The following is a 25,757-nucleotide window of genomic DNA, read 5'->3' on the forward strand; positions in this document are numbered from 1 at the left end:
TATCCAGTCTAATCCCATCATTGTACAGAAAACGTGTTTCCAAATAGTGTTTTGACTTTCCTGGGCTGGCACAATGATAACTCTCAGGTAGAGCACTATATGCCACAACTCATCTATTATAAGGCACTCTCCCCAGTACATGTCCAACAGATATTTATACACTTCCCTAAGCTAATTTTCTTGTTCTTGTTTCTTCAGGTAAACCCTGTCTACCACATAGTCGTAGTCATGGGAAATTGGAGCATGGTGACTGAATTCAACCTACTTGCCTTCCCAGCTCTCTTGGAGATTCGAATATGCCTCTTTGTGGTTCTCTTGTTGACTTACACATTAACAGCAACAGGAAACATTATCATCATCTCCCTGATATGGACTGATCATCGACTGCAAACCCCAATGTACTTTTTCCTCAGTAATTTGTCCTTTCTGGATATTTTATACACCACTGTGGTTACCCCGAAATTGCTGGCCTGCCTCCTAGGAGAGAATAAGACCATATCCTTTGCTGGCTGCATTACTCAAACATATTTCTACTTCTTTCTGGGGACAGTGGAGTTTATCCTCTTGGCAGTGATGTCCTTTGACTGCTACGTGGCCATCTGCAACCCCCTGCGCTACACCATCATCGTGAGCAGCAGGGCCTGCCTCCTGCTGGTTCTGGGCTGCTGGGTGGGAGCCTTCCTGTCCGTGTTGGTTCCAACCATCGTAGTGACAAGGATACCTTACTGTAGGAAAGAAATTAACCATTTTTTCTGTGACATTGCTCCTCTTCTACAGGTGGCCTGTATAGATACTCACCTCATTGAGAAAATAAACTTTCTCCTCTCTGCCCTTATCATCCTCAGCTCCCTGGCATTCACTGCTGGCTCCTACACCTACATCATTTCTACCATCCTGCGCATCCCCTCAGCCCAGGGCCGTCAAAAAGCTTTTTCTACCTGTGCTTCTCACATCACCATTGTCTCCATTGCTTACGGGAGCAACATCTTTGTGTATGTGAGACCTATTCAGAACTATTCACTGGATTTTGACAAAGTAGCTGCTGTTCTCATCACAGTGGTGACCCCTCTTCTGAACCCTTTTATCTACAGCTTGAGGAATGAGAAGGTGAAGGAAGTGTTGAGGGAAACAATGAACAGAATCATGTCTTCAAAACTAAGGAAACCTTAACATGAGTGTGCAGTACATCACACATTTCTTATCTTCAACGCATTCATTCTGCATGAATAAGGTGGTGTGTTGGTATGCCAGAAAGCTGAGATAGCGCCACTGGAGCATTTCTGATTTTGGATTTTTAGATTGGGGGTGCTCAAGAAGTAAATATAATGCAGATATTCCAAAATCCAAGATGCATCTGGTCCCAAGCATTTTGGATAAGGGATACTCAACCTATACGAAGAAAACACGGGTTAAAGTGAAAATTATTTTTTAATAGCAGATGTGGTTGCCTTTTTAAAATATTAGTTGGAGTAGCATAGTAGTGGGGTTGGGCTGAGGCTACAGGAGAGCAGGGAATAATCAATGTGACGGGTTCCCCTAAATGACCAAAGGTGATAACATCGAGAGCATTAGTAGAAGGATAGTTGTTGGCAGAAGTTTGTGTTCCTGATAGGTAAACAGTAATAGATACATCCAGAAGTAGATCCATGCCAGGTAATGACCAGCTGCAAGTTGCCCCAGTTCTTTTTGATAGATTGCCCAAAGTGAATCTCAAGAAGACCCAGAAGATTGGCACCTGACTTCAGGTAGAAAATGATTACAGAAAAGCAGAACTTTAATAATGTGTTCAGAGTAGAGCAAGACAGTGAAGTTCATCACTGAGTGAGATAATGCATTAAAGTACACAGGTCAAAGAAAACCATTCATTCATCTATTTACCAAATATTATTTGAGTACCTGCTACATACCAATGAGCAGAACAGACAAAATCCCTGCCCTCAGTGAGTTTAAATTACAGGGGAATACCCTGGTTTCTCTTCAGATCGTATAAATCTTTTGCCTTTTAAATTACAGGGGAGACATACACTAAGTAAAATATAGAGAGGAGTTTTATGAAAAGTTACCAGGTGACCAAAGTGATGGAGAAAAATAAAGCAGGGAAGGGGAATAGAGATTCCAGAGGATGAGTTTCTATTTTAAATAAGGTGGTTCAGAAAGTCTTCCTTGAGAAGGTGATCTTTGAATAAGATTTGAAGGAAGTGAGTGTAGAGCCAAGAAGATACCTGGGAGAAAAGGATTGCATGCCAGTAGGACAAGGACCTTGCTGTGGCAAGAGCAAGGCCAGCAAGCCCTTGTGTCATGGCAGTTAGCCACTGAGGGCCAGCAGCTTTAACATCACCTAGGAATGGTGATGTGAGAAATGGAATTCTCAAGCACTACCCAAGACCTGCTACATCTGCAACGCCAGACATCAGTTCAGCAATATGCATTTTAACAAGTCTTGCAGATGATCCTGAATAGTGCACAAGTTTGAGAACCATGGTTTAGGGAGAGCCAGGTAAGAAACCTAATCATTGCTGGAGCTCAAGAAGTGCTTTGATTAAATAGTGCCAAGAAACCTGCCATAAAATATATTACTACTCAGTGTCTGATTTTTTAAAATCATATGACACACAGTATTATGAATATGATCATCATTACTAGGATTATCATTATTTTTATCATAGTTGCTTAATTATGTCTGCTAACTTCTTGGTAGCAAATGATTAAATGAGTTATAAAAACTGAATTTTTTCCTGTCTATGGAGAAGTGCTTGGGTGGAGTACTAGAGACAGCTGCCAAAGTACTTTGTTTTTTACAAGCGTTGGGCACCCAGCAATGAAATAAAAAACATTTGCCAAATGATTTCTCAACAGGTATATTAAAGGCCAGATTTGTTGGTCCTTTTCTGTCACCTAACTTTCATGTGATCTAAGTCATCTCTCTGGCTTTTTCTGGCTCTCAAAAAACAGTTTCAGTTTAACTATATGGTTTAATTACCATTATATACATGATGATCATTCTTCCAAACAACTCATTAGGCAGTCAGTTATTTACTCATAAAAGATGTGTTGCATACAATTACTGAATCATGATCCTGGGCAAATTATCTAATCACTCTGTATTTAAGTTTCTTTATCTATAAAATGAATTTCATAAAAATTTCTACATTGAAGGCCTAATGTAGGACAAATTTGAAAGCACTTATATCTGTGTATAATATAAAAACACTGGATAAATAGTATCTATCCTTTTTAAAACCATGTGTAAAATTCTATGGGAGGTGCCAATGGTACAAAGATAAACAGGACATGATGTCTACTCCTAAGTAATTCATCTTTTAGTTTAAGAGAAAAGGATATACAAGAAAATTTTATGAATGATACTTTCTAAAACTAAAGGAATTAATACTTCTGATTTTGCTCATGGTGGAAGAATAGAGATTTTACTTTACCTTTTGACTCAAGCAACTAGAAAATGACAAAAATACATTTAAAGAGCTCAGGAAATTTTACCCCAAAATATGACTCCCAGTTTGCACCCTGCATACAGTTTCCAGCCTACACAGGTGGAGTAATCAGAGGTTGGCAGCTTCTCTCAATGAGAAGACAAAGATCAGAGTTGGAGGGGACCAAGGTGAATTGAATTTGCAGGGAGGAGGATGAGAGATGAGCAGGAAAAGAACTCTAGAGATACACAGAGGGATCCCCTGGAGACTTTGGCCGAGTATAGATCTAAGCATGGATGAAAAGAAATTACCTAAAGACATGAAAGGATCCATGAGAAATCAGTAGGCCAAGTAATTCTTAGTGTTCATACAGAGACAGAGCCAGCCCTCAGTGATCCCCACACAGCGGACCACTGAGAGGGTGAGTATGCTGCTCTGTTTGCTGCTATCCCTGCTATAGATAGAGACACTGAGCTGCATTTAAAGCCGAAATTAGGAGAATCCCCGTATGTCTACTTTTCCACCTGGGCGCACATAAAAGGAGGCTTATGCCATATCTCCCTGAGCCCTTCATTTCCCTCATAAAGTCCTTCTATTTATAATTTTAGAAATAAATCCACATGGCTTGGTTAGATGACCAATGAAACTTCCGATAGCAAGGGCAGTGGGGATGCTTTCCCTTTACTCCAGCAATGGCACCATTTGTCACACATAGCTCATCCTAGATTGACTTGGTAATTGGGTAATCGTCTGTGTTATTTAATTGGCTTTATCCAGAGGAAAAACAGATCTGTAATATTTTTATGACAGGAGGTAGTTTTGCAACTTAGAGCAAGGTGCCACCAAACTTAGGCTCCTACCCTCCTATAGAAACTGAAAGACAGGGGTGCTATCTCCCTTGGGTTTTACATTTAACCGATGGCTCCTGGCGCTCTTGGTGCCGGGCGGTGGCGCCACCAAGACCGCCACCGGGCTGGTGACCTGCGGGTCGGTGCTGAAGCCGCTCAACACGCAGCACAGGGTGCGGCTGCACTCGCACGACATCAAATACGGATCCGGTAGCGGCCGCAGTCGGTGACCGGCGTGGAGGCGTCGGACGACGCCAATAGCTACTGACGGCTCGGAGGGCGGGTGTCCGCGCGGGTTCCCGGTGCGCTGCGGGCAGGCGGTGCGACTCACACACGTGCACACCGGCAAGAACCTGCACATGCACCACTTTCCCTCCCGCTGTCCAACACCCAGGAGGTGAGCGCCTTTGGGGAAGACAGTGAGGGTGACGACCTGGACCCGTGGACAGATTTATATACCTTTCAAAGAGAAAGGTGGAATTTAAAAATTACAAAATTTCTAAAGTAAATACACTAAGAAAAAGGAGAAGGAAGAAGTCTCGTCTTTTATTTTCAGCAATTAAGTCTCTTATGTTTTATTTTTCCTTAAACCACATATTCCAGTGCTTACTAGTACGTTTTCTCCTTTTTTCTTTTTTTTGTAGAGACGGGATCTTGCTATATTGCTCAGGCTGCTCTCAAACTCTAACGATCCTCCTACCCCAGCTTCCAAAACTGCTGGGACTACAGGCATAATCTACTGTGCCTGGTCAGTAGTACATGTTGTTATTGCTGTATAGGCTCTAGTCCTGTTCTTTCAGATCTTGATGCCCAGGTGGGTCAGCCTGGTGAGCTATAAGAGTATTCCTAGAAACAATTCCTAGGGCTATTTAGTTCCCTAATGACATGGTTCTTCCATTTAACCCTCAGTCTTCTCTTAGTCCCAGAGCATATGAGCATTCCATGGGAGAACAGAGAGAAGATCACTGGATCAGGAGAGTGGACAAGCATAGCTCCACACTGTGCCTGGAACATCACCGTCTCCTCTGCCAAGGCACACCTACCTTACCAGGTTTCTCACACATGGTGATTTTTCTCTCCAAGTTTCCAGAGTGCTTCCCTATAATTCACTTTGTTCAGGAACTACCTCAATTTCCAAATAGATTTATAAATATTTCAATTATTAATGACTTTAAGTTCTTTCCCATTAAAACTCCTGGACCTGAATTACATCAAGATATATGATCTGGAAATGTCATTTAAATCTGCAAATATTATAAGATAGGTGAGAAGTTTGCTGAATATTATGACAAAAGGATGATCTAGCCAAAACATACTGACACGGGCTAACATAGGTGAGTTCAGTAGGATGGTATTATCTTATTCCACACATGAACCAAAAGGATTCTCATTTAAACAAGATGCCTAATTGAGTATATTTTGGTCATTATTAGGGCTTTTTACACAAAAGAAAGAATAAGTTAATAAAAATTGAGATTCCCCACCCCCAATAATAAAAGGCAGGGGGAAGGAGAAAGAAAAAGACAAGACTGTGTAATATCATACAAGACAAGAGAAAGAGAATTACAAAAAGGAAGCAGTCATTGGTATTGACTATTACAGATTGATAAACGATGAACACTAAGAAAATTTCCTGGCCGGGCGTGGTGGCTCATGCCTGTAATCCTAGCACTCTGGGAGGCCGGGGCAGGTGGATTGCTAAAAGTCAGGAGTTCGAGACCAGCCTGAGCAAGAGCGAGACCCTGTCTCTACTAAAAATAGAAATAAATTAGCTGGCCAACTAAAATATATATAGAAAAAAATTAGCCGGGCATGGTGGCACATGCCTGTAGTCCCAGCTACTCAAGAGGCTGAGGCAGCAGGATCGCTTAAGCCCAGGAGTTTGAGGTTGCTGTGAGCTAGGCTGACACCACGGCACTCACTCTAGCCCGGACAACAGAGCGAGACTCTGTCTCAAAAAAAAAAAAAAAAAAGAAAAGAAAAGAAAAGAAAATTTCCTTAGAAAATTTCTTTGAATTTGAAAGATAAAAAGAAAATTTAAGAATGCTCTTAGGTATGTAGATTCAGTAAAATTATAAAATAGAAACCAAATCTCAGGAAATTGAAATATGGACAAAGAAATAGAGGTAAAATTATATATTGCTTTTAAAAAATTGCAATAAAATAAATCGAAGGTAGCTGGTAGTCAAAGTTTTGTTTCACTTTGTTTCTAAGGTAGAGAACTGTACCTGGGTGTGGTGGTGTGCACCTGTCATTCCAGCTACTGGAGGACTGCTTGAGTCCAGGAGCCTAGCCTAGGCAACATAGTGAGACCCCCATCTCTAAAAAAATAAAATATGCAATAAGAGAGAGAACTGTGCCTTCTTAAAGAAGAGAAGAAGGAGTCATTTTAGTCAGTGAAAGAGAGGTACAGTTGCCAAAGAAAGACAGAATATTTAATCAATGGTACTTCAACAAATGACAAGAAAATAATATGAATAACACTAGAAATAAAACACACTAATCACTACATACATAAATAGGATATGAGATTCTTCTTTAACTTCTACTACAAGAAAATATTTCTCTACAATCACCTTCTTCTCCCCTTCTTCCCCATTCTCATGTTTCCTTCCTTGCTTTTGAACTAGATTAAGTCTCTCCAATTCTGAATAAATCATCTTTTGGGAACTACTACACTTACAAATTTGTATTCAAGCATTTTGGAATAATTCAGCAACCAAGCTGAGATTTGTTAAACGGAGTACCGAAAAGAGGTAAGTTATGTAAAGGAAGAGTTCCAGAAATCATCACAGGGCTATTGTCTAGTTTTGGGCTGAAAATAATAAGCTGTACATACATGCATAGGATGAGACTTCACAAGCCCAGGAGAAGAACAACTATAAGAGAAAGAAACAACTATGGGGGAGGTGAAAACTGACCAAATACAGAGCTTGCGGAGGCTTAGACATTTGAGATCCAAGCAGCCAGTATGAAAGGAACTCATTGAATACCCACTCAGTGCCTTAGAAGTTTCATGCCTTATCAGTAGGGAAAAATTAGCCCTAAAATAAAGTCTACTCTAAGGTACCCTAACAAAGCTTAAAACAAGTCTTGAAATAATCAAGTAAATCTATAAATAAATCGACAGCCTGTTAGTATAAATTATAACACTCTTTGGAGGAAGAAAACAAAACACAGACATTCAACAACATTTATAATGCCCATTTATAATGCCCAACATTTATAATGGGCATTATAAAAAATGGGCATTGTAAAAAATTACTAGACAAAAATAAAAAGGAAATGAAGAGGAAAAATCAGTCAATAGCAATACATTCAGAAATAATAGAGATGATAGAACTTTCAGACAAGAAATTTAAAACAGCTATGATATATACATCCTAAGATTTTTAAAAAATGTGAACACAAGGATTAATAAAGTGTAAGATATAAAAAGAAAGAGAATGGAACATACAAAACTGCAGTGAATTCACTGAATGAGTTTAATAGCTGATTAAACACTTACTAAAAGAATTTGAAATCTAAGCATGAACAACTGTCCAAACTGCAGGTCAGATGGTGGGGGTGGTGCTGCTAAAAACAAAATGAAGAGAACCTCAGTTGCCTTTGAAACAATATTAAGACATCTAATGTATGCATAATTGGAGCACAGAAAAAGCAGCGAAACAGAAAAAAATATTCAAAGAAAAATATTCCAAGAAATAATTATATAAATTTTTTCAAATAGAATAAAAATATAAATTTCCATGTTCACAAAAATCAATAAACACCAAGCAAGATAAGCAAAATAAAATTACACCTACACATATCATAATTAAATTACTGAAAATCAATAATAAAAATTTAAAAGTTATCAGAGATAACGCATACACACAACACTATGTATGTATATGGATATAATAAATAGATATAGATAGCTAATAATACTGCTGATGTCTCATTAGACATTGTTACTAACCAGGAAACAACAGAAGAATATTTTCACTGCTGAGTGGGGGGAAAGGGAGGAGAGGAATAAGCCATCTGCCCAGAATTCCATATCCAGTAAAAATATCCTTCAAAAATGAAAGTCCTACAAATAGATATTCAAACAAACAAAAACCTGAGAAAAATTTCCATCATCAGACCTTCACTGCACGTAATGTTAAAGGAATTTCTTGAGGCTAAAGAAAAACTGAAATCTAGATCAACACAGAGAAATAAAGACCACTGAAAATGGTAAGTATGAAAATAAATATAAAACTTTTTTAATCACTTTATTGAGGTGAGATTGACATACAAAAACTGCATATATTTAATGTATACAATTTGATGAGTTTAGAGACAACTATACACCCATGAAACCATCACCACAATTTATGCCATAAACCTATCCATCGCCTCTAAAAGTTAGGAAACTCTCTATTTAATATTAACATTTTTGTGGGAGAGAGTGGGTGGGTGAGTGAGTGAGTAAAAAGCAAAAAAGAAAAAAAAAAGAAAAAGAAAAAAGAAGAAACATTTTTGTATGTTGTGATAAAAACACTTAACATGAGATCTGTCCTCTTAGTAAATTTTTAGTATGCCATACGATATTGTTAAGTGTAGGCACTATGCTACACAGGCAATTTCTAGGACTTCTTATTCATCTTGTGTCATTGAAAATTTGTGCTGTTTGGCTGATACCTCCCTGGTTTCATCTTCCCTCAGCCACACCACTCTTGGCTTCTATGAGTTTGATTACTTTAGATTCATCATATAAGTGGTATTTGTCCTTGTGTCTTGCTTATTTTGCTTAGTATAATGTCCTCCAGTTTCATCCATGCTGTGGAAAATGACAGTATTTCCTTCTTCACTAAAGTTGAATAATATTCTATTGCATGTGTATACCACATTTTCTTTATCCATTCATCCACTGATGGACATTTAGGTTGCTTCCATGTCTTGGCTATTATGAATAGGCTGCCATGAACATGAGAGTGCAGATATCTCTTTCAGATACTTATTCCAGCTCCTTTGGATATATACTCAGATGTGGGATTACTGAATCATAAAGTAGTTCTATTTTTAATTTTTGTGGGGGGAATCCATATTGTTTTCAATAGTGGCTGCACAATTTACATTTCCACCAACAGCATACAAGGATTTCATCTTCTCCACATCCTTGCTAGCATTTGCTGTTTTTTTTAATAACAGATATGATATAATACCTTGTCACCATTTTGATTTGCTTTTCTCTGATGATTAGTGATGTTGAGCACCTTTTCATAAACTTACCATCCATTTGTATGTCCTCTTTGAAGAAATGTCTATTCAAGTCCCTTGCTCATTTTTAAATAAGGTTATTTGGCTTTTTGCTGCTGTTATAGAAGTTCCTTAAATATTTTGGATAGTAACTCTTTATCAGATATTTGGTTTGTAAATATTTTCTCACATTCCATGTGTTGCCTTTTCATTTTGTTGATCATTTCCTTTGTTGTGCAGAAATATTTTAGTTGATGTAATCCCATTTGTCTATTTTTCTTTTTGTTGCCTGTGCTTTTGGTGTCATATCCAAGAAATCATTGCTAAAGCCAATGTCAAAATGGTTTTCCTCTGTTTCTTCAAGGAATTTTATGGTGTCAGGTCTTACATTTAAAAACTTTTTCTTGTTTTCAAACTTTATTTTTAAATATGATTATCCATAAGTGTAGAAAAAGGGGTGAGAAAGGGGCAACAGGAGTCTCAGAGTGGGAGTAGCCCAGCCCAGCATGAAAGGACTCCTCCAAGGAGACTCCAAAGGGCAGAGAAGGAACCTCAGGGACTTTGTCCTGCCTCGGCCTCACCTTCCTCATGGAGGGTGATCTGGGAGCTGCTGAGAAGGGCAAGTCTGAGGTATTCACACACACAAAAAAATATGATTATCTTTCTAAACAAAAATAATCATTGTTTATTTGATTAAACATTGTTCCACAATATATTGTGGAACGTATAACAGTTATGGGAGTAAGATGTAACATGATTATAATACAAATGATGAGGGGGAAATGGAAGCATTTTGTTATAAGATTGTAACATTACTCATGAAGTGATATAATATTATATGTGGGTAAACTGTAAGTTAAACATTAGGGCAACCAATAAAAAAAAGGCATATAAAGAAGATAAAATAGAATACTAAAGATATTTAATTATTAATACAAAATATATTAATTATTAATCATTATTAATACATAAGAAATATTGTAACTATTAACACATAACAAAAAGAGAAACAGAGGGAAAATCAGATCAAAAAATAGAAAACAACAAGATGGCAGATTTTAAACCAACCAAATTAATCATTACATTAAATGTAAATGGATTAAAAACACCAATAAAAGGGCAGAGATTATCAGACTGAATAGAACAACAAGCCCACTACAAGTTGTCTACTAGAAGCACACTTGAAATATAAAGACATTGAAGACAGATTAAAAGTAATATGATGAAAGATACTCTCTACAAATATTAATCATAATAAAGCTGGATTAGCTATACGATATTAATATCTGACCAGGTAGAATCCTGGAGATAGAAAATCACAGAGGCAAAGAGATATATTTCATTATGACAGAAGGATAATTTCTCTAATACTAACGTAGATAAGAAGAAAAAATAATAAATATAGATGCAGAAATAAGTGAAATAGCAAATGAACAAATAATAGCAAAAAATCAATGAAACCAAAGTATGGTTCTTTGAAGATATCAATAAAATTGATAAAACACTAGACAGTTTGATCAAGATAAAAATAGAAGTGACAAATTAACAATATAAAAAATAGAAATGGGTACATCACTACAGGAAACTAAGAGAAATATTAATAATTTTATGCCAGTGAATTTGAAAATTTACATGAAATAGACAAATTCTTTAAAAAGCATAAATTAAAACAGATACAGAAAGTAATAAAAAATCTTAATAGCACTGTGTCTATAAAGGAAATTAAATTCTCAATTTAAAACTTTTTTTTACAAAGGACACTCCAGGCCCTGGTAGTTTTCACTGACTAATTCATTTCAAATATTTAAGGAAGGAATAATATAATCTTACATAAACTTCTTTGGAAATTAAAGGAAAGAACACTTCCCTGCTCATTTTATGAAGCCAGTATTATTTTGATATCAAAGCCAAAGAAAATATAAGAAAAATAATTTCACAACTAAGTAATATTCCTTGTGAACATAAACACAAATTTCTTTAACAGGGTATTAGTACATTAAGTCTAATAGTGTAGAAAAGAAGTAATATTTTATGACCAGCTGGGCTATACCAGAATCTAATGTCAGCTTAACACTTGAAAATCAATCAATATAATAACACACCACATTAACAAAATAAAGAAGTATAGCCATATATTCATCTCAATATTATAGATGCAGAGAAATAATTTGACAAAATTTAAAAATCATTCATAATAAAAAGAGAAAGAGAAAGGTTTATCAATCTGATAAACAGCACCTACAGAAACTTTATAGCTAATATGTTTAATAGGCAAAGACTTAACCTGTTCCCTCAATATCAGGAATTAGGCAAGAATGTCTACACTATTTCTATTCAACATTATGCTGGAGGTCCTGGCCTCCAATGGAAATGTTGAAATAAACTGTCTTTATTCACTGACATGATTGTATTTATAGAAAATCCTAAAAGTGAATTTAACAAGGTAGTATGATAAAAGACAGGAAAAATATTGTGTTTCTGTTATAGCAATATATATAGGCAACATGTGTTAGCAACAAAAAATTGGAAAATTAAATTTTTTGAAAATGCCTCAAAAAACAAGGCTGAGAGCAATGGCTCATCACTATAATCCTAGCACTTTGGGAAGCCAAGGCAGGAGGATCACTTAAGGACAGGAGTTTGAGACAAGTCTGGGCAACATAACGAGACCCCATCTCTTTATGGGGTCTCACAACAACAACAACAAAAATTAGCCGAGCCAGGCATAGTGGCATGCACCTGTAGTCCTAGCTACTCAGGAGGCTGAGGTAGGAGGATTGCTTGAGCCCAGGAGTTCAAGATTACAATGAGCTATGAATATACCACCGCACTCCAGACAGAGAGAGGTTCTGTCTCTAAAAAAAAAATAAAAATTAAATTAAATTTTAAAAATTTTAAAAATAAATACCATAAAATAATGAGAGATAATTAACAAATGCTACACTGAAAACTAGAAGATTGTAAAGCATTATTCAAATAAATTAAAGAAATTGATACAGCAATGTTCTCATAATTGATTCCATAATAATCCCAATCAAAATTTCATCAGGTTTTTTAATAGAAAATGACAAGATAATTATAAAATTTATGTAGAAATACATAGGAGCAAAAATAACCACTACAATCTTGAAAAAGAATAAGTGAGAAGATTTACACTACCTGATTTCAGGACTTACTGTAAAAATATAGTAACCAACAGGTTGTGGTACTGGAACAAGAATAGATAAGAAGGGTCTATAAATACACTCACATACATATGAGCAACTGATTTTTTATAGAAGCATAAAATCAATTTAAGAGGGAAAAGAACAGTCTTTTTAATAAATGGTATTAGAACAACCAGGCATTCAATAGGGAAAAATGAACCTCAACCACTACCTCACATCATATTAATAAACTCAAAATGCATTACAGACCTAAATGTCTAAAAGAAAACATTGAAAAAAATCTTTGCAATCATGGAGTATGCAAAGTTTCTTACACAAGATGCAAAAAACACGAATCATAAAACAAAATGATGATTTAGATTTAAAAATTAGAACCTTAATATTTCAAGATATATTATAAAGAAAATCAATAGTGAGCCACTGACTGGGAGAAAATATTCTCAATATTTTATCTGACAAAAACATATCTAGAATAAAGAACTTTTATAACTCAATAATAAAGGAAAAATAATCCATTTGTTGAAATGGATAAAATAGTTAAACCAACTTCACAAAAGTGATATATTAATATCAATAGTCAATAAGCATATGAAAATGTGTTCAATGTCACTAGTCATCAGGGAAATGCAAATTAAATGAATAACAAGAAAACCCAACCCCTACTCTAATGTCTAATTTTGTTAAACTGACAGTAACAAATGCTGGTGAAAATGTTGCCGCACTAGAACTCTCATATACAGTTGTTGATGATACTGTAAAATGGTGCAAGCTCATTGGAAAACAGTTGGGCAGTTTTTTAAAAAGTGAAATATATATACACCGACCTTATGACATGGGAATTTCATTTTTAGTCATTTACCTAAAATGAATGAAAACATATGCCCACAAAAATATTCTACATGATTGTTCCACACTTTATTTATAACCACATCTTTGTTTATAATAGTAAAAACTAAAAGAACCCAAATGCTCATCAACTAGTGTATGAATAAGCAAGGTGTGATATATTCATAAAATGAAAACTCAGCAATTTAAAGGAATGAGCTATTTATACACAAAACATGGCTGAATCACAAAAACATTACGCTAAGTGAAAGCATGCAGACACAAAAGAGTATATATACAATATGGTTCAATTTATACAAGATCATGCAACAGTTGAAGCTAATCTACAGACAGAGAAATCAGATCAATGGTTGCTGGGGTGGGAGAGAGGGTGTTGAGGTGAAAATGAGCACTAAGAAACTTTCTAGAGCACTAAGCAAATTCTGTATGTTAATTGAAGTGGTGATTACAGGTGTGTACATATATATCAAAACTCATTGCACTATATACTTTGAATGCATTTTATTTTATATGAATTATCCTCATTAAGTTTATTTTTTAAGTTATAATTCAAACTATATTTTCCTGTTTTGCAGAGAGCCTCCTCCAACAGCTACTTATTCATGCTGTATCCATCAACTTTCTATATAACCCTCAATATTTTGGGCCCCTGTATTTTCGTTTATCATCATAAGATAGTTCAAAAGAAAATCAAATACAATTCTGTTCACTCTAATATTTCTACGTACTGGACCGTTTTTCAAATTATTAATCAAATTTTCTACCCTTGATTCAATTCAGTTTATTAGAGGATGCCATTTAATTATTAGGATGCCGCTGATTTCCCTTCTTGGAGAAACTGAGAAACCTAAAATCTAAAACCCATAAAATAGGCCAGGCACAGTGGCTCACACCTGTAATCCTAGCACTTTGCGAGGCTGAGATGGGAGGATAGTTTGAGGCCAGGAGTTCAAGATCATAAAACCCACAAAATCATAAGATTCTCAGTCTTTGATTAAGTATCTCAGGTGTGGGAATGATTGGTACCAATTAGAATTTAGAAAACTGCAAATTCCTCAGCTTGACTTATGAATAAACTTTTAGTGAGAACTTCCTTGTCCCCATGGGACTCTCTGGAGCACATCCATGGAGACCAATGTCCCAGAGGAAGCTGTTGTGAAAGTTTCCCACGAACAAATTGTTTTCTCCAGAGATGACATCTTGACCTAGCGTGAATTGATGTATTGATCACTCTCAATACAATTCTCCTAAACGCTGAAGAAACCTTGCCATATTATGAAAACTTTGTGAATAGAATTCAATGATGCATAAAGGCACTTAAATTCTAGAGAGATTCCTTTTCCTTGTGCAGAAAAGAGAAGACAAATCTTCTGTTCCAATTATCCTGCCTTTGTAACCAGACTCTCCTTTTCTGTCAGTCCACTCCTGGGCAAGGACATACCTCGAGGCCAGAAGTGTTTTCCTGGGAATCATTAGTGCTGTGAGTATTGCTTTCTCACAGAGAGACAAATAGTACTATTTTGTATAAAATTTTGCTTTTCCCAGAATGAATAGATACAGCTAGACTTGATGCCTTGAAGCCTTGAAGTAAAGTCTAACAAATGAATTTCAGTATCATGCAGAAAGTCATCACAATAACCTGAACCTGGACTTTCCTCAATGAAAGCAGTCTTTATTCACAGCATCTTACCCAGAACCATCAATCCTTGGGATGAAATTCAAACGGGTTGTCTTTATTCAAGTTCCAGCTTAGCACAGTCCCCCAAGCAGTGATTCATGGTTTTTTCCCTTTGTGGAGCTCATTATATACGCACTTGGTGTCTCTGTTTCATGATTGCACACCACTGGGCATCATAAAATTTACTCCATAATCAAAGTCTTGAAAATTAAAATTGGTCCCCATCAGCAATTAAAAAAACAAATAAACGAACAAAAACAAACAAAACTTGGAACATTTTACTCTTAGCACAAATCCAGAAAAGAAAATATGTTAATACTTTTCTTCTTTTAAGTGCACGATCTCTCATTGCAACAACACAGCTCAGAAAAAATGACTCAATACAATCTCAAACCATTGAGCATTAAATGAATTAGGAAAGTTATCTGTACTCAGGCAGTCTGGAGAAGCTGGGGGAAAAAACAGAACACAGCAAGAAACAGCACATCCCTGATTAGGAACAGATAGAGCAGAAAGGTTTGAATGCAGCAAAACTTGCATAAGAAAAAGTTGGAAGCAGCAGCAGACAGAAAAATTATTCAGCAAACAGTCTCTGTTATGATATGACTTGAGCATTTGAAATATGAGAGAGAGTAGCACACATAACCATGTGCATGTATCAGTCTACATAAACTTATAGCTAATTGGCGACAGGATGCCAACAAGCTATCTATTTATATAATCATGCAGAAAATATCTTTAAAGGATTTATTTTGTGCCAAGCTTCATGCTTAGGCCTCAAGATACTGTAGCTACCCGAGAGGGACTTAGAGTCTATACCGGTAGCCAAGCAAACAGTAAATACAATTCTGTAAAGTGTTCAGATACCAATATGCATAGAGGATTATGGAAACATGTAGGAGTATCTCCTTAACTGGACTGGAGGCAGGAAGTTAGGGAAGGATTTTTTCATGGAGGTGCCTCCTAACCTGAGATCTAAAAGTCAGACAGAACTCAGCCAAATAATGAAGAAAGTGGGGAAGGGGATTGTGGGCAAGGGGAACAGCACGTGCAATGACTAGGATGTAAGAGAGAGGACGGCACATTCAGGGAACTAGAACAAGGTCAGCAAACTGTTTCTGTAAAGGGCCAGATAGTAAACATTTTAGGCTTTGAAGGCCATATGGTCTTTGTCACAACTCAACTCCATCATTATAGCACAAAAGCAGCCACAGGCAATGTGCAAACGGATGAGTGTGGCTGTGTTTTAGTAAAACTTTATTTACAAAAACAGGGTATAGTTTGCCATCCTCTGAACCTGAGTAATTCAGTAAGTGTGGAGCATAGAACAGGGAAGGCAGGAGTAAAAATGGCAGAATATCAGTCATGAAAGGTAGGGAAGGCGAGATGATCAGTGGCCTTGAATGTTATACTAAGGAGTTGGATGTACCCTCAAGGTTCTGAGGAGTGACATAGTCAGAACTATGTTTTAGAATGATCATCCTCGCTACAGTGTGAACTGTGGATAGGAAGTTTAGCAAGTCAGGAGACGGGAGGCCAGTTAAGCTGCTGTGCTCTAGTCTTGATGAAAGAGAATGGCATGAACTAAAGGAGCCTCGATGAGTTGGAGAGAAGGGGCCAGAGTGGAGAGTGAATAAGGAGGTAAAGTAAGCAGGACTAAGTGACCAACTGCCATAGACAAATGAGGAGGAATATCATTAGACCCAAAACATTGTGACTTTCCCAGAGGAAAAGAAGAATCGAGAGTATAGGATTAAACTCTGATAAGCCTATAGACTACAATATTTAATCCAGTACCTTAATTCTATAACTTTAGTTTCCTAAGGCTGCTTTCCTGTATTTCTCTGAATATTGCTTTCACTGATAACCAAGACATGCAACCTCCCTCAAAATCTCACAAAACTTCACACATGCTCACAACGCAGTCCACGCAGTGGTCAGGATAGCTACTGCTGGTTCCCGCCACTTCTGACCATTTCTGCTGCCACAACTGCTGCGACCCCTGGGTCCTCATGGTGCCCAACCAAGCCGTTTCTTACAAAAGTAGAGAGAATATGTGTCTCCCTCCTGTACATGCTGTCTGTGACCAGGATCTCAAAAGATCTCATTCAGGTACCACCTGTAGCCCCTTCCTCCATAAAGCTTAGATCCACATGTATGTGTGTTAGGGAGGAAGGCTGACACCATACTTCATACACACACACACACACACACACACACATTTGCAAACTCCCTGACTCAAGGTCCTCCCCCGTAAAAAACTCATGAATCCATTACGTAAACTGTCCCACCTGTTTATCAGAAGTGCCAGAACAAGCCTGATCCCCAGCTCCTGCTCAAGTGGGATTCCCTGCTCTGTTTCTATTTCACAAATATTGAGTCCTTGTCTGGAATGCATTTCCCCTCCCTACCCCACTCTCTTTTTCCTGTTGAACTCTAGGACTCAGCCTATGCCTCTCTTTCTCTGGAAAACCTCCTTTAACCCCTGCTCAGGCTAGGTAAGGGGTCCTTCTGAGTGTTCCCAAAGTAATCTGGGCACAATTCTACACTTTATTCCCTGAGTCATGATGTAATGATTATATTAATATATGCTCTCTCCCTATCTAAATGATAAGCTCCTTAATCACTTACCAAGACTTGAAATGTAATCAGCTCTCAACAAATGCTTGTGGAATTTATAGGTCTAATTTCCCAAACTGTGGAATTTTCAGTCCTTGGAAATTTTATATCGAGCTATAAAGACTACCACTCTTCTCTGCATGGGAAATAAAGAGAATTCTATATCTACCCTATACAGAGGGACAAGGTTCAAGGCCAGTTATACCGGCCATTTGTACAAATTCAAATACTTCTTTGTCTCTTATTTCATGGAAAAGCACTGGAGCTTGTGACATTATAGACAAAGAATAAACCTCTCCTGGTCTAGAAAAGAGGTGGGAGGAAATGGAAGTATTTTTCTTCCCTAAGCTCTCAGAAAATTAGAATTCTCTCACATGGGGGAGAATGAAACAACCTATCAATGAACCGTAAGCTGCCTCTTTCATGCTAAATTTCGTATGTACTTTGAAAATCGTGCAATTCATTTCACAGTAATGTACCCATTTTAAAGGAAAACTATATGAAAGAATAACCTCAATAAGAAAGGAAATAGTTTTACCATTTTCCAGTGAGTTTTAGTAGAACAGAAAGTTCTCTGCCTGTGAATTTGCATATGCAAATAGAAATGCTTTATTTTGTATAAAAAGATATTTAGTCACAAAGGAAGGCTTTGATAGGAATGTACTTTCCAGGATTTCCAGTTTGTCATCCTTATTATTTACTAACTTTTTCATTTTTTAGGCTAGTGTCTACAGATCTTTATCCAATATACATTTATTAGGCTCTAATTGAGCTGCTCCTGGAATTTTGAATTTCAGTTTAGTACATTTTCATAGTTCCTCAACAGCTTTGTTCATATAGTTTTAAATATCAGTTTAGACTCCTTTAAAAAATGAGTCTGGCTTATCTTTTCTATTATCTAGTGGTATCTCACCACTAACAAAATCGCAATGATTTTCGGTCATTTTACTACTACTGCTACACACACACACACACACACACACACACACGCACACACACACAGCTTCCTTAAACATAATTCCTTAAACATCAGTTCTGTGATATAGTCAAGAATTATTTTTCAGAATCTAATATGAGAATGGGGATTAATTTCTTAGGAACTCACAGCTAAGTTTATGTACACATTTCATTATATACGCTATGCATTTTAAATAATCATGTGGATTACTGACAGGTAAGCCATCATATTTACTATGATTATTCTCATAGCTGTAGAAGGGTGAAAAAACACTTTTTCATTTGTCATGTGTACTTAATACTTTCAAAGTCCATTAAAAGCTGATTTTTCTGGGAAAGAAACAACCAAGTCATCAGTAAGGAAGGGGGGTGCCCGGTGTGTATTTGCATGTGGGGGAGAGGAGCCTGAGATACAGTCCTATACTGAAGGACCTCACATAGTCAGAATCCTCCTTTTTTTTAAAATCCCAGCTACACTCAAATATAATTTTAAGATTCTAAGGAACTACTTCCTTGCCTGTCTTTCTAGGGTATCAAGGAACATGAGAAATGGTACGGCAATCACAGAGTTCATCCTCCAAGGCTTTCCTGGTATCCAAGGACTACAAACCCCTCTCTTCATAATGATCTTTCTCATCTGCATATTAACCCTTGCAGGCAATGGGCTCATCATTGCCATTGTCTGGGCTGAGCCCAGGCTACAATCTCCAATGTACTTCTTCCTTTGTAACTTGTCCTTCCTAGAGATCTGGTACACCACCACAGTCATCCCCAAATTGCTAGAAACCTTTGTGGTAGTAAGAACTGTCATCTGCATTCCCTGTTGCCTGCTGCAGGCCTTCTTCCACTTCTTCCTGGGCACCACCGAGTTCTTGATCCTCACTGTCATGTCTTTTGACCGCTACCTGGCCATCTGCAAGCCCCTTCACTACCCTACCATCATGACCAGCAACCTCTGCCTACAGCTGGCCCTCAGCTCCTGGGTGGTGGGCTTCACCATCATCTTTTGTCAGATGATGTTGCTCATCCAGTTGCCATTCTGTGGCAACAATGTTATCAATCATTTCTATTGTGATGTTGGTCCCATTTTGAAAGCAGCCTGTGCAGACACCAGCATTTTGGAACTCCTCGGTGTCCTGGCAACCGTCCTTGTGATCCCAGGGTCACTCATCTTTACTATGATTTCTTATGTCTACATCCTGTCCACCATCCTTCGGATTCCTTCAGCTACTGGCCGCCAAAAGGCTTTCTCTACCTGTGCCTCTCACCTGACAGTTGTCTCTCTGCTGTATGGAGCTGTTTTGTTCATGTACCTTAGACCCACAGCACACTCCTCCTTTAAGATTAATAAGGTGGTGTCTGTGCTAAATACTATCCTCACACCCCTTCTGAATCCCTTTATTTATACCATTAGAAACAAGGAAGTGAAAGGAGCACTAAGAAAAGCAATGACTTCTCTGAAGACTGGCCATGCAAACTAAAACATGCAACACATCAAAATGAACTTAATGCAGATAAAAACACTAAAGGTGAGAGAGGATTGTGGAGATGTTTGGTAAAACAGGTTCACCACAAATCCCAGAAGTTCTAGTTCAATGTTGTAGTAAGAAAAAGATGTGATAGCAAACCATGATGGTTAGGGTCCCCTACAAGAATTCATTCATTGATATAAATGAATCGGGAGTTTTTCTTGAAGAAAAGTGACCTAATTCTCCCACAGGGAAATCCCAGGACACCCTCAGATGAATGAGGTGGACTTAGGACTTTCTCAACTATAAACCCACTAAGGTCAGAGACAAATGTCAGCAACTTTTAAAAAGCGTGAGGAATCCCATCTCACTCTTTGTGTATGACAACCCTCTTTGCCTCATCTCCTTGTCAAAGCCATAAGACATCCCACATCTCATTTTCTCAGTTCCTATTATCTTCCTCATAAGAGAAGTACTCTAGAGTCTTCTACTCAATTCTAAAGGTCCTTCCAAAATGCTTGCAATGAATTAGTTTTTTGCTTGCTAATATCTCAATAAGGGGACTTTCACCTTGATATAATACAAATTTTTAGATAAACTTAAAGATGTTCATTCCCAGATCATACCAAAACTTGAGGACATTCTGTAAAAAATTTCAATTTACAGATCATGGATTATGCCAGTTTCTGGGATTCAATATAGATAGACCATGTGCCTAGGAAGCCAGTAGAAGTGTCGGAGCCTATAAAGGCTTTCTTGCTAAGAAACTTAGCCCCAAGGTGACATTAAGTTCAGGGCTCATATGTAGGGTTAGCATGAGTCTCTCAAGGCAGGCAACAAGCCTACTGATCTGACCTTGTTCTCAGGCAAGATATCTGGCAGAAAGACTTTTTGTAGAATGATGATGGAGGTGAATCACGGTTTGTAATAATGAGTATTCTATATGTCCCTTTTCCAACGATAAAGAGACTACCAATAAAAGCCCATTTAAATTATAATCTTTTTAAAAAGGATGATTGTACATTCCTTTTGGCATTGAATTGAAAATTCAAAACAAAATCCAATGAGGTGAAAATGTAATTATCTCAACTGCCAAACCTGATTTTCTCTTAAAGAGGGAACTGTCTTGGGGCTGAGCAGAAGAAACGGATCACTTGAAGATAAAAAGAGCAAGAGTACCTAAGGACACGAATATTATCAAGCCTTAGCATCAAAAGAATGGTTTAAGGTGCCCTGAATGAAAAATAAGGCTAATATTTAATACTCCTCAGAGAAGAAATTGGCAGAGAAAGAAGAAGAAAGGGGGCCAAACAATAGAGTGAAGTAGAGAAGTCTCTAGGAAGAAGTCAACGGGAATTCTCCAAAGTGGGGTGCCTGAGAAGCAGTTTAACAATGGGGATGCCTAATGTTCAGTCTAAAGTCACATTTCTATAACATTAATCTGTCTCCCCCTCAAACCTTCAGTCAAGTCTCCTATATGACCAAATGAACATATGACCAGAATGTGTATATTACATGCATTCGTGTATGTGTGTGATGTGTATAAGTCAAGGAGGAGTTAAATTTCATGTCTGGAACGATACAGTTTGGATTAGAGGCAGCCCACAGAGGAGCTCACAAAGATGGCCACAGAAGATGCAGCAATTTTAGGAAGCACTTCAGGTTTGCAGGGTCTTGGGCAAGTGCTTCAGGTAACCTAAATCAAGAGGCATCGGGACATCTGGGTGACATTATGATTTTGAAATATTTGCAAAAATCTGCTTTCAAGTTTCATGAATGTGAGTTTTCCTGGGCCTAGCCCAGGGTTTTCTTGTCTGATGGCAAACAGAGAGTAGCATCAAACACTTTGACAGATCCTATAAAGGAAAGAAGAACAGGTGTGAGAATATATCCATGTTTCAATTCATGAAACTTAAAATAGACACCATTTATTCATCTACTTTTTATGTCTTTTTGAAGCATCAATATCATGTACCAAGCAATGATCCTCATACTGATTCTGCTGAATATAATTATAAGGAGAGTAGTCTGCCAGGTATCAGTTCTACAAATTGGAAATGCTAGAGTTAGAGAAGTATATCCAACAATGAAGCCTCCAACACCTGAGCTTCAAGAATGATATGAATTCCAAGAAGACTTCCAGGGAACCAGGCCTCAAATTTGACTTTCCTTTACCTACATGGGAGGCCAAAGACCCCAAGAAGGGTATAGTCTGTGTCCAGTTACTGGAGGAGCTGGAGTGTTCTTTTGAGGAAAAGGAGCCCTGGCCACAGAGACAACAAGGCAGAGGTTGAGACCTCACATTGTACCCTATCATTTCTTAGGTCCTTGGGGCCCAAATGTCTTTCCAAAACATGTGTATTCCACTTTGCTCCAAGACAGTAAGTAATCATACAAGGACCCATCTAAACAATATAATGAACAACCTCCTACCCAGATCCCTGGGTATTAATTATTTTTCTACTACTGGTAAATTTAATGAGAAGGTTGTGCACCCTGATAGATTTGAGCTAAATCCTTGACATTGAGCTTTTGAGAGGATTTTTTTTTGAAAACGTATACACTTAAGTAAAGCAGTGTTTCCATGATGTGTTCCACAGGGTAGCAGTTATTACAAACAAGACTCAGATTTCAAATTGGAGGGATGCAGAGTTAGACAAGGGTAAGTAGGTTTCTTCACTACTGAACTTTTCAGAATCTCTAACACTATGTTGGAGAAAATATTTTCTAAATCCCAAGCTTATGCATATGAACCTTCCTTCCCTATGACCTTGAATCCAAAAGAACTTTATTCAACCCATTTTGGACTCCATTAAGAACTGTGCCCATAATTATTGTAAACCAGAGCAATATCCATTCCAAAGGAAGACTGTACAGTCCTGCTTTATCTAGGCAAAACTTCCAGTTCTTATCCCAGATCTTGCCCTTCCCCTTTTAACTCAGAAAGACACACCAACATCACATTTAAGTGACACAGCTCTCCCTCACTCGTCAAGTAATAAATTCAGCTTTACTCTTTCAGTTCTAGGGATCTTCACATGCATTATAAATTCCCAAGAGGAGGATAGAGTCTATGGTCTTTCCCAAGCTTATCCAGCCACAGACAATTTTTCTCAATGTGCCTCAGAGCAGATTTCCTCTGTTTTCCTTAAGGTATATGTCTACAGTCACCTCTGTTTTTATCAGGATCTTATCACACCATGGTATTCACAAATGCCCAACTAATTTGGGGATCAGGTTGTAAAAATTCAATATGAGAAAATATGAAGTACAATACAGACAAATTTCTATATTTATATGTTTACCAAAGCATCTAGTGCCTGATCAAGTGGCTCACTACCAGGTCACTTTGAATTACAAATTCTCCTTGCAAGCTTAAATGACTCCATTTATAAAAATGCCACATACACATAGTTCTTCCAGAACCATTAACTTTCTATACCTCTATTCAGCCAGACTTGACCAGAACAACTAGGAGAGTAGAGCCCCTACACATGTTTTTGGCCAAGCTCACTTCACGAGTTACTCCTGCCATTTCTTTGATTTTTGGAAAATAACCTCTCTCTATCCTAAGTACACAACTAACCATTTTTCTAGAAATTGCTTCTTTTGTCTACATCAAATAATTTCAAAGAAATATCAGCCCGATGTCCTCCATCTTTACTGCTATCATTTAGTCCAAGGACCTGACCTACAATAATGGCTTCCTAAATTATCTCTCCAGATCCACTCTTGGTTCCCTCCATTCTCCTTAGCAGCCAAAAGAATCTTACAAAAATGCATAGCTAATTATCTTCCTTAGTTAATTAAAAATCTTGCACAGCTTCCCATTAATTTTAAAAGACAGTGCTTAATTTGCTCTTTAAGAACTTTAGTCTACCAGATCTGATCCCTGTCCACAATACCAGGCCTCACACACTTCTCTTGCTCTCTGACCAGCCATACCAGTCTTCTCTCCGTTTCTCCAATACCCCAAGCTCCTTCCCATTGTTTACACTCTTGCTCATTATTTTAAGTATTCTTTCTTACTCACCCCATCTGCTACCCCAATCTCAGCCTGCTTAGGCATCCTACAGATTCAGTTCAAATGTCACTACTCAAGAAAGCTTTCCCTAACCACCTCTTCAACAGTACCACCACCAGGATCAGGACTTCCAGTTACAAGTTCTCATAGCACACTGTATGTCTCCTTTGGAGAACCTACAACATTTATAATTAATTTCATTAATCATAGTTAATTTATTGTGTAAGTTATTTAAACTCTATTTTCTTCCTACCAAACTCTTTCATGTCATACACACATACCCCACTTGAAAGTTAGCTCCATGAGATCAGATACTACATCCTCCTTATTCTCCACTCTATTCCATATACCTACTACAGTGTCTTGCAATAGTAATTGTCCATAAATCATTGACAAATGAAGGACCAGATAATTGGAATCACAGAACTCAGATCATATCACATATTGATTATTTCCTCTGTCAATGTAAGGAATATCCTCTATTATGTAATTATCTCATACTCCATGTGTTCAAAGCAGAAATTGATTACCACTGGTGATGTTAGATTATGTCTAATTTATGTCATTCACAAAAATTAACTCCAAATCCAATCATAAAAAGGAGAATCAAAAGTAGTAGAAGAAAATATAGGAGGCATATTTATGATTTTGGTGCATAAAAGATGTTCTTAAATAAAATACATAATTTAAAGCCACTATGGAGAAAAGTGTGTCAGATTTAAAACCTTAATACTACAAAGTTAAAATATAAGCTATAAAATTGAAGAAAATATTTTCAACATATATGTCAAATGGCTAGGATCTAGGATACATAAAGAATATCTATCACTGAGAAGACAAAAAGTCAAATAGAAAAATAGGCAAACTCCTAAGAAAACTGTTACCAATAAATGTATGAAAGAACGTTCAGGCTCAACATGACTCACGGAAAGGCGAAGTAAAACAATTAGATACTATTTCATGCCCACCAGATTGGCCAAGATTTAGAAAACTGGCAACATGAAGTAAGAGAACAGACATGGGAAAAAAATTACCCTCACACACTGCTGTTAAGATTGTAAACTGGCACATTCATCTGGGAGGGCAACCTGGCAGTATTCATTGAATGTGTGCAACCTGTGACCCTGAAATACTTTTTCTCAGTATCTGTCCCAGGGTAACATTTGCATGTATGCACAAAGAGGATGATCATTATAGCACTGTTTCTGATAGCAACCATTATAAATGAATTGTATGTTGTCAATAGGCAAATGGCCATACAGACTACGGAATATTACGCAGAAAGTAGGAGGAATATGGGAGATTTTTATCTACCACTATGGACAGATCTCCAAGGCCCACTGCTAAGAGATACAAATCAAGGAATTCAATATGAACACACAGTCATACATATATATACACACAAAACAATACTATATACTTTCTATGATACATATGTATATAGTCTATAAAAATATAGAAAAAGATCTGAAAGATAAAACTTTTATACTACACC

General features: G+C 37.3%; 2 protein-coding genes and 1 pseudogene across 2 annotated transcripts; all 3 read left to right on the forward strand.

The window, feature by feature from the left end:
* Nucleotides 1-228: 228 nt before the first annotated feature.
* OR6M1 (olfactory receptor family 6 subfamily M member 1) lies at nucleotides 229-1,170 on the forward strand. Its single transcript, XM_069468787.1, has one exon. It carries the CDS (start codon nucleotides 229-231, stop codon nucleotides 1,168-1,170), a length of 942 nt encoding a protein of 313 aa, XP_069324888.1.
* A 476-nt stretch (nucleotides 1,171-1,646) lies between these two features.
* LOC138384775 (stromal cell-derived factor 2-like protein 1 pseudogene) lies at nucleotides 1,647-4,784 on the forward strand (annotated as a pseudogene).
* Nucleotides 4,785-19,311: 14,527 nt separating this feature from the next.
* On the forward strand, nucleotides 19,312-20,250 carry OR6X1 (olfactory receptor family 6 subfamily X member 1). Its single transcript, XM_069468788.1, has one exon. The coding sequence runs from the start codon at nucleotides 19,312-19,314 to the stop codon at nucleotides 20,248-20,250; it is 939 nt and encodes a 312-aa protein (XP_069324889.1).
* Nucleotides 20,251-25,757: the final 5,507 nt, after the last annotated feature.

The sequence above is a fragment of the Eulemur rufifrons genome, chromosome 6, assembly GCF_041146395.1.
Source record: "Eulemur rufifrons isolate Redbay chromosome 6, OSU_ERuf_1, whole genome shotgun sequence".
Lineage (NCBI taxonomy): Eukaryota > Metazoa > Chordata > Mammalia > Primates > Lemuridae > Eulemur > Eulemur rufifrons.